Source organism: Talpa occidentalis, unplaced genomic scaffold (assembly GCF_014898055.3).
Source record: "Talpa occidentalis isolate TD23 unplaced genomic scaffold, MPIMG_talOcc4v2.1 talOcc4.14, whole genome shotgun sequence".
NCBI lineage: Eukaryota > Metazoa > Chordata > Mammalia > Eulipotyphla > Talpidae > Talpa > Talpa occidentalis.
Window position 1 is genome coordinate 77,670,460 of NW_023601433.1, and position 10,111 is coordinate 77,680,570.

The window sequence follows — 10,111 nt, forward strand, 5'->3', positions numbered from 1 at the left end:
TTATTCACGGTGCAGTGAGTGCCTCCACACTCACTCAGGTGGTTGTTGACAGGATTCAATTCCTTGAGGAACTTTGGAACAAGGGGCCTCCATTTCTCACCGGCTATTGGCCAGAAGTCACCTTCAGTTCCTTGCCAGGTGGCCTTCTCCATCAAGACAAGAACAGGAGAGGAGCCGGGGGAGAGAGAATGCTAGCACGACAGAAGTCACAGTCCCTTGTAACCTTATCCCATCACTTTTGCTGTATTCTAGTCTCTAGAAGCGAGTTACCCGGCCAGCCCATCTCAAGCGGAGAGGGCTAGACAGAGTGTGAATGCCAGGAGGTAGGGAGGTCCCCGGGAGTCATGTGAGAAGCTGCCCATCACAGTGTCCCCAAACCCTTGCAGGTGTCCTTGTGACTCTGTGGATCATTGACCGCCTGGGTCGCAAGAAGACCATGGCACTCTGCTTCATCGTCTTCTCCCTCTGCAGCCTCCTGCTGTTTATCTGTGTTGGAAGGTGGGTGTGACACCAGCGCTCTCTGGCCCGCAGGCCCATTTCTCAGGTCATAGTCAGTGGCTCTCTGGACTTGCAGGCTGTGTACTATACCCCCTGGGATCATCTAAAGGACCCTCCCCAACCCCAGCCCCTCACTAGGATGGAGGCTCCTGGTTGCCTGGCAACTAACCAAAAGATGAGGCTCAGAGATGTGGGGTTGCGGGGGGCGGGGGGACACTTGGGTTCAGGTTTTGCTCTAACAATCCTTTTGACATCCTCACCCAGCCATATCATGCAGGTAACTGTTTAATTTGTGTCTGGATTAAAAGAGTTCATTTGTTCGATGAGATATTTCAAACAGACCGTGTTCTGGAACCCCTTTTGGCATTTCTCCATTTTCCCCTCTCTCGAGGGTCTCAAAATACAGAAGTGGCCTTTGAGAGGCCTCAGACCAAACCTGATGAAGAATCTGTGGAAGGTCCATGATGTAGCTTAGACCCTGAAATGTTGGCATTCTGGGACACTGACAGCAACAATGGAACTGAGGTTTTGGGGCCAGGATGACCCTCAAAATACTACAGAATAGAACTTCCCTTTCCCTAGCTGAGTTGGCTTCTGACTCAATTTCTATCCCTACAAGGTCCTAAACTTGGTTTTATTTATATCACTTGTCACCATTTGGGGGAACCACAGATGTCCCCATCTCTTGGCCTCGTGCCCTGGGGATGAGCTTGTAAAGCAGGCCTTTATAGTGGGCCTGGGACATGCTGGCTGTGTGCCTCTGTGCGTTGTGTGGGGTGGACTTTGCAATTTCTAGGGTGTAAATTCTGTCTGGGCAGTTAGGACTTTGCTGATAAAAGCTGGCAGAAAAAATACCTACTCATCTGCTTTTTTATCTCTTTCTTAGAAATATGCTTACTCTGTTACTCTTCATTGCAAGAGCCTTTATTTCTGGTGGCTTCCAGGCGGCTTATGTTTACACACCTGAGGTAGGAGGGGTATCTGGGACCTGGTGGGGCAAGGAGGGTGGTGCTCTGCCTGCAGAAACTCCCCAGCTGGACCCCACGTGTGAGTGCAACTGGGAATCTTCTCATTCTTTCAGACTATGTTGCAATGATTCCCCTTCCCCCCACCCCACTTATAAGAGCTTATGTTCACTGTAAAAGTTCCAAATGTACAGAGCTGTATAAAGCCAAAAAGTAAAGAGCCCCCCACTCCCTCTTCCTGGAGACAACCTTCTTAATTAATTTAGTATATTTTCTTCTGGAGTTTTCTCTAAGCATATACCAATACATGTTAGTGCATGAGTCAAATCAAGTAACTGAGTAACTGGGAAGAGTTTAATGAAGGGATGAATTACATGGTGTGGGGCAGGCTTTAGGGAAACTAATAAGTGATAAACAGCACCCCAGAGCTTAGGATGGAGTGCGGGGGAGATGCCTGGGAACACTGCTGCTACGGAAGGTCAGTGGGATAAGGGAGGGGTGCTGGGCAGGTTCCTAGCAGAAAAGAGTGTGGAGAGGGTCACCTTGAGAGAAGCTTGACCTTCAGTTGAGCAGCACAGGTCGCCTGAGGCAACCTGGAGGGGAAGGAGTAGGAGGGTAAATACCTGTCCTCTCCCACCTCATCCATCTCCCTGGGGGGCTTCCATTGACTGGTCTGGAAGCCAGAGGAGGAGGAACCCTTTGTGGTTCTGGAGGAAGAGATGAGGGACAATGAGCAGCAGACAGATGGAGCTGCTTTGTACTTTGTAAACAGCTGCTATACTATACTCTAATTAGTCTGTCACAGGTGGTATATGTGTTATATCCATCCTTTACTATGCTGTGTAGTAAATATAAATACTAGATATGCATATACTGGGCAATGTATATTGTGTGAGTTACAGTATATGCACTCTAGATATCATACACTATTCTACATATCTGTGGTACAGACAAATCATAATTTTGTCATAGTTCTCCCATGTATGGATATTTGGATTGCTTTCCAACTTCTCACTAGCACAAGCAATGCCGAGGTGAACAGCTTTCTGTGTTCTTGTGCAATTTGTACTTCCTTTAGATGCAGAATAGCTGAGTTAAAGCCTGTAAACATTATCAAAGGGTGAAAGAAATGGAAAAAATCATCCTCTAAAATGTTGCGCCAACTTATACTGCACACAGTAGAGTCTGAGCCCTCCATTCTCCCACATTCAGGGATTGTGTGTTATTTCCTTTATTCTGTCTTATGATGTTACATATCATAAAGAAGGAGGAAAATATCATGCAGCAGACGCTGTGTAGGGAAGGAATAGGTCTGCACTGTCCCTCAGGCCCTCGGGTCTGCATGACACTCGAGAGCCCTCACTGAGTTATGGGCTGGAACCCCATCCCCCCCACTTTCCCTTCCAGGTCCAGCTCCAATCCTGCCTCCTCCAGGAAGCCCTCCCAGATCTCCCCCTCTTGACTTCTTTTCATCCTCCGTGTCTGCACCCCATTTTGGTATTTTCAGTCATGTCAGATAGCCTCTCCCCCAAAGGAGATTTCTCTAAGGCTCCATGTGAGCAGGACCTGGGCCTCCTGGTCTTCAGTCATCTCGTGGCCTTGTGTCCCCTCCACAAAGGTTTGTGGATTAATAGTTGGAGTCCTCCAGAAGGGCATCAGGAGACACTAGGAGGCTGCCCAGCCTGCAAGGATGGGCTCATGGTTCATAGTGGCCTGAGGCTACAACAGGAAGGAAATAAGGGAGGAACTGAGACAAACACAGGCTTTGAGCTGGGTAGCAGAGAATTCATTCTACCAGCCATACCGTCTCAGTCCATGCTCAAAATTCTCCACAGCGAAAGAACAAAAATCGAATTCTATCTAATTCATTATTCTACTTTAGGAGGAGTGTCAACCATATGTTGGACAATTACATGTATATAACAGTATATAATTATACATATATACATATGTATTGCATACATGCAAGTGCATATATTACATATCATAAGTGTACATGCAAATATATTTATATGCATTCTTATATACACACATGTCTATAGATGCATGTATTACTGTTTATATATATATGGAATTGCCAAACTCATAACTTTTTAACCAAATTATGCATATATTTGTATATGTATAACATAGTGTCTATAATATATATTGTGTATTGTGTGTTATCTATATAGTACATAGTATATATTATATTTATTTATAATTGCATTTGAATTTAACTCCTGCTAAGGGATATTTGAATTATTCTCCAACTCTCAACTATCACGTATAGTGCTAACATGACTATTTTCACAAATTATTGAGGATGTGCTTCCTTTAGAATAAATCTCAAACTCAGCATGGCCATTGACTGTTGAGTTTGGGGTAGTCTGGTAATGATTTGTTCACTTTAATAAAGACAGATTTTGATAAAGTAGGGGAAAAACAATGAATCTCAACATGTATAATTGCTGAGTTATATTTATTGTATATGATATATATAGTTATATATCAATATAATATCAATATATAACATGTGTAATATGTTATTATATATTGATATCAATGTGTTAATTATTAGTTGAAGTACTAGCATGTGTAACTATATGAATATAAACTTACATTCTATTACTACATAATAGAACATATATAAAATACACACATCCATATATATCATGTCCATAGTCTGTATTGAATTATAAACTGTGGCATATCCACTGTGGAATATACTGCAGCTGTAGATGTCTATATACTGATGTGGGTACGACTGTAAGACATGTTGCCGAATGGAAAAAGCTGGTTACCAGCTGATCATGTATGGTATGATCCCATTTGTATTTATTTTTAAAGCTCTGTCTTTTCCATGTGCATATTTTGGACCCATTTACTGTGGGGGGGTACATTTCAAACTTCATAATAATCAGATTGTATGAGGAGACTGTGGGAGAAGGAGTAAATCAAAGGGAATTTAGATGTTTTGATTTTTTTACAGGGGAAATACATGTCTCTATTGCTGTGCCATTGAGTGAATTAAAATATCATATACAAATATATATGATATACACTCAAAAGGTATTAGATGAACAGATCAATAAATGAACACGTGTATACACACGTGTGTATACAATCATAGAAAAACCTAGAAGAATATGCATGAAAGTGTGATGATGGTTTTTGCTAAGTGTTGGGGTCAAGCACGATTTAAGCCTTTCATTCTTTCCAAGCTTTCTGAGCAGTGTCCTTGTTAGAGATATGCCAGCTGCTATAACAAATAACCCCCAAATGGAATGCAATGACACCACAGAAGCTCCTTTCTTAGGAAATAGCCCAATAAAGTATTCCAGGTTGGCAGACAACTTCCATCCCCACAGTGATTAGGGACGCTGCGGCTTCCTCCAGTGCTGATTATTAAACAAGGGTAATTTTGTCCCCCAGGGACATTTGGCAACTCTGGAGATAGCTTGGATTGTCACAACTTGGGTGGGAGGTACAGAAGTGGTGGGAGGTGAGCCTCCCTGGTGGTGCAAGGGGTTAAGACACAACCTATGAGGCTGTCCACAGCCACTGCAGCACGGGTTCGATCCCTGGCCAGGGAGCAACCCACATGGCACAGCAGACCTCTCCTGACTCGCCTGCTACTCCCCTCAGCAGTGTATTTCAGTCAGTCTGCCTGTTCTGTTCCCCACTCTGTCTCTAGTGAATCCTCTCACCCCCCCCCCATGCCTCCGGCCTGTTCCCCAGTTCTTGTATGCATAAATAAATAAATCTTAAGGAAAAAAAGAAGTGGAGGGAGGTACAGAAATGCTACCGGCATCTCGAGGTCGAGGTGCTGCTAAACATCCTACAGGGCCCAGGACAGCCCCCTGCTCTGGAGAATGACCCGTCCCAACATGTCCATAGTCTGGGATGGAGAAGCCCTGCACAGGGCCTCCAAGTCCTCCTCCCAGCTACAGCCTGTGAGGGGATAGAGATGTGCCCACTTCTAAGTCCCTTGCCCAGTCCCATCTCATTTTGCCCAGGGGAGAAGTAGGCATCAGGCTCCTCCTGGGTATAAACCATGAAACTAAGTAAACATTTTCATCTCTTTTTATGAAATTCCTTGACAATCTATGGCCAGTGCTTCGAGGCGGCCAGTGGGACGGTGCCTGGACCCCGAATGTGTACCAGTTGCAAGCAGGGTCTTAGAGACTACCCCTTCTTGGGTTCTCACCCAGAACCTGTCCTCTTGCCCTTTCTCAGTAGAACTTCTTATCCCCTTTGGGGTGAGCATACCCAGCCTGGTCTCCCAACCCCTTCGTGTTATTTCACTCACACTCGAGGAACTCACCCTAACTTCAGGCCCACTGATGGGGGCCTAGCCTGTTACCTTGGAGCTGGAGAGAAGGGGTGGGGGGCCCTGTGTTTTCTCAAGCCCATGCAGGTGTGTGGCTGTGTTTCAGGTCTACCCCACGGCGACGCGCGCACTGGGCCTGGGTACCTGCAGTGGCATGGCCAGAGTAGGTGCGCTCATCACTCCGTTCATTGCCCAGGTAGGTGCCACCCCCAAACATGGAGGGGGTGACCATGATAAAAGCCAGTGTATGGTAAGCAGTGACTCTCTGCTGAGCCTTCCACCAAGTCCTCTTATTTGAGCCTGATGACCCATCCTATGAAAGAAATAGCTTCACACGCAATAGTATTACTTGCAGGCTTAGAAGGGTGAAGGGACTTGCCCAAGGTCACACATCTGGAAGCAGAGAAGCTGGTAATCAAACCCAAGTCTTTCCTGTGTAGAAGGCCACGGGGGTACCATATGACTTGGCCAAAACTGATTTGGATGGAAACAGATAGGCCAACATGATTTAGTGGAACGCAAACGCCCTAGCCCCTGGTTTCTGAATTGGATAATTAGGGGTTGTTGCAAAATTTTGCAATTCTTTGTGTGTCTTGAAGCATTTCTATTTTTAGAGGCAGGAGAGGTATTGCTGTATCAGTTCCAGAACATTTTCATCTCCCCCAAAAGAACTCCACCTCCATTACTCCCTCCCCCATCCCTAGAAAACTTCAACCGGATTCTGTCTGTGTGCATTTACTGCTTATTGGTAGTTTGTATAAAAAGAATTCCAACACATGTTTAAACAAAGTATTTCTGCCCTGTGCGTTCCTGTTTGGCCGTTGTATATTGCTACTAATACTGGTTGAGAGCTGACCATGTGCCTGCATGGTGCCAAGTATTCCTGAGAAATCCTCTCTGCCCTGTGCCCATTCACAGAGGAGGAAATGAGGTTCAGCATTGCTGTCTGATCTGTCCAGGCAATAAAGCCAGGAAATCAGCAGAGAAACTGCTCTAGGAAAATCCAGCCCCTTGAGCCTGATTCCTTATCTGTCTGAACTTGGGCATGTTACTTAATCCTCTTTAAGCCCCCATTTTTCCATCTGTAAAATGGGGACAAAGCATCTCGCTTCTAGAGCTGTCAAGAGGACTAAGCATCTCACGTTGCAAACAAAAGGGGCTCACGTTCTTGGCATTACCCAGCTGGTGGGGGTACCTGTGCTCCAGAAGGGCGGCTCTCACCTGCATGTGTCTCCCTCCCCAGGTGATGCTGGAATCCTCTGTGTACCTGTCGCTGGCAGTTTACAGTGGCTGCTGCCTCCTGGCGGCTGTGGCCTCCTGCTTTTTGCCCATAGAGACCAAAGGCCGCGGCCTGCAGGAGTCCAGCCACCGGGAGTGGGGCCAGGAGATGGTCGGCCGAGGCACGCACGGCGCCGGCGTCACCAGGTCGAACTCGGGCTCTCAAGAGTAGTGACCAGTGAGGGCAGAACTGGTCTTTGAGGCTGTAGAGCGCGGGGAGCTGGTGGAAGCCCAGCCGGGGCACCGACGTCACTGCCGACACCCAGAACTCACCCAAGGGTGCAACTGGATCAACAGGGTTTTGTGTCGTGACTCTGTTTGCTCATATTCATCGAGATCCACCCGGAGAGGGGGAGGTGTTTGCTCCGGGGGGTTCTTTCTATGTGGGGGGAGGTTTGTTCATAACCTGGGGTTCTGCATGGGAAAACTGCCACATTAGGAGTGTCTGGTGACCGGTCGCCAACCGGATGCCACCCAGAGATAGCGGCCACACCCTCCATGAATGACCACCAAAAGATCTGTGTAGATACTGTCCAGACCCAGACCCCTGCAAGTGGGCGCCTGACCCCCAGCTCCGGACCTCTTCAGAAGGTGCCTCCCATGGCTCCAGCCCAGGCTTTGAAATTGTGGGTGACCCAGGTATGGCCTAAAGAGTTTTTCCTTGGGCCTAAGAGATGCTTGCAAAAGAGGCCCCTTGGTTTGCCTCCCCAGGACCTAACTAGTGGAGACTGGCAGGTGGACATACATTTGAACTTGAGCCACATGCCCCCCAACCTCCTATAAAGCTGCTGTCCCTAGTTGCAGGGGATCCAGATGTATCCATGATGAGAGCTGGGTTTGCACCAGATGATACCTTCAGGACGCTGTTACCCCTGGGGACTGAGGCAGAAGGGAGGTGAGAACCAAGCTCAGCGCCAAAGCGGGGTCTCCCCTGTGGAAGCAGTAAAGGCCCCACTGGGGCTTCTTTTCTGGCCCCTCCTAGGTCAGGCTGACGGGCGACTCTCTGGGAAAGAACACAGTTAACTCAGGGTTTCCGTTCAGTGTTTGGTGCGTTGTGGATTTTGCACGTGGGTAGGTGGCTAACGGGGCAGAGAAAACAAGAGGACGTAATGTGAACCACCACCTCCTGCGGCGTCAGGGAGCGGGGACCCTGCCTCCCCGATTTCTCTGACACACTTGCTGTCAGGGGCAGGCTGGGTCTTTACACAGAGGCAGCTCCAGGGGCTTCTACTCAGGACCCCATGGCAGGAGCATCGCAGGGTGGGCCGGAATGGGAGGGCCCAGACGTGTGACCTGTGTCCATTTTCAAAGGAGGAGAAAGGAGGTCAGTGGGTTTGGGGTTGGCCTCTGTAAGAAGGGCTGGCGCTACGACCTCACAGGCAACTTCCACCTCAGGATTTGGTTTACACGAAGCCTCTTTCCCATCATGAAGGCAGGAGCCTAGAGAGGAAGAAGGAAGCTGCCAGGTCCCTTCAAAGGCCAGAGAAGACTGACCCTCTGCTTGAAGCAAACTTTTTCAGGAAGCCAAATGTGTATGTTCATCTCTTATTAAACATGTTGGTGATGGACATTGCAAGGTTGAAGTAAGTTCGTTTGTCATAACATCTGTGAGAGTTCGCGTAACGGCCAACACTGTTCATGGGGTCATCTCGATGCTGGATTCTGCGTTAATTTGATCACCTTCCCAACATGGGGAGAAAGTCGCGCAGCTGACCGCCAGCACTGTGAGTTTGAGTCTGTTGGCAGCACTTTTTGCTTATGGCATTGAGGTCCCTGCTTCTATGTGACTTCTTCAGCTTCAAGTTCTAGGTCAATGGTAGATAGACCCACATCCCTGAAATATGGGCTACAGCCCCCCTGAGCCAGGCAATCAGAGAGGAAGTGGCATGGTAGATCTGTTTTTCCTGGACACCAGCCTTTCCTTGAACCCAGAGTGGCTATCCCCTTCATTATTTCTGGGCTGCTAAACGCTCCTGGGTGACACAGAACCTTTGCTGTCTTTTTTGCCTTCCAGCTGGTCAGACACTGCTGGGTGAGCAAATCTACTCCTGCACCCTCAAATAATGGGGAGGAGTATCTGATGGGCAGGAATGTTTCCCAGGAGCTCAAGGGGCTTGCAGCTGAGGGTTTTTCTTCTTGAGAAAATAAAAGTTAAAAATTCTTTGCCTTCTAAATTGCCTGCCCTTTAAAGAGAATCAATATTATTGAATGATACAAGAGCTGCCCCAAGAGTTGGCCAAGCCTTTGAAATACGTGGGGACTTTCCTTGGAGACAGTTGTAGCTAATTTTGAACTTCCCCAAAGCTCCTGTTCCCATTAATGGGAATGTCATCTGTTTCCCTCAGTGTTAGGGAAGATTTCAGAAAATGGCAGAAGACATTCAGTGTAGTCTGGGTAGTATGTGTTCCCTAACTTCAAATATGCTCAGGAACACATAAATGACATGTGTTGAAAATGAGATGAAAGAGGATCTTCAAGTTTGATATTGAAATGAATATGGCTCTTTATTCTTTGTAAACAATGTTGAGCACCAGAGAGCCTTAAAGGATGGAGATCAAGTGTCTCCCTTGGTTATTACTAATAAACATCAAAGGATAGGGCTACTTTGAGCCACAAGCAATAGTAAAACCAGTGCATAGTTGCTTAAACCATTAGAGTATTAATTATTCATTTAACAAGAAGTTCAGAGTCAGATAGTTCCAGGGAGGGTAAGTAGCTCAATGATGTCATCAAGGACCCAACTACTTTTGCCTTTCCTCTCTAGCATCCTCTGCATGTTGGCTATTTGACCTTATGTGTGAAACCTCACAGTCACAAAATGGCTACCCATTTGCCAGCCATCACATTTATTTCCAAGGCTTAGAATGAAGAAGGAGTAGTCACAAAAATGTTTTCTTTCTATTGTTTTGAGTTGGACGGGGAAGTTCTTCAGCACATTGACCTTGATGACAAGGTCATTGGCCAGACCTGGGTCACATGCCCATCCCAGCCTGAGTCCTTCTCTAGGGCTGATGAAGGAAGGACATCCCCCAGGATGAAGGGATACCCACAGCCTCTT

At 47.1% G+C, this 10,111-nt stretch overlaps 1 protein-coding gene across 1 annotated transcript in view; it reads left to right on the plus strand.

Moving 5' to 3' along the window:
- Positions 1-7,225, plus strand: part of SVOP (SV2 related protein) — a 51,681-nt gene extending 44,456 nt beyond the window's left edge. Inside the window, exons 13-16 of the mRNA XM_037509860.1 lie at positions 387-498; positions 1,385-1,466; positions 5,882-5,971; positions 7,019-7,225. Of these exons, the coding sequence (XP_037365757.1) occupies positions 387-498; positions 1,385-1,466; positions 5,882-5,971; positions 7,019-7,225 (491 nt within the window). The remainder of the gene's footprint in view (positions 1-386; positions 499-1,384; positions 1,467-5,881; positions 5,972-7,018) is intronic.
- Positions 7,226-10,111: the final 2,886 nt, after the last annotated feature.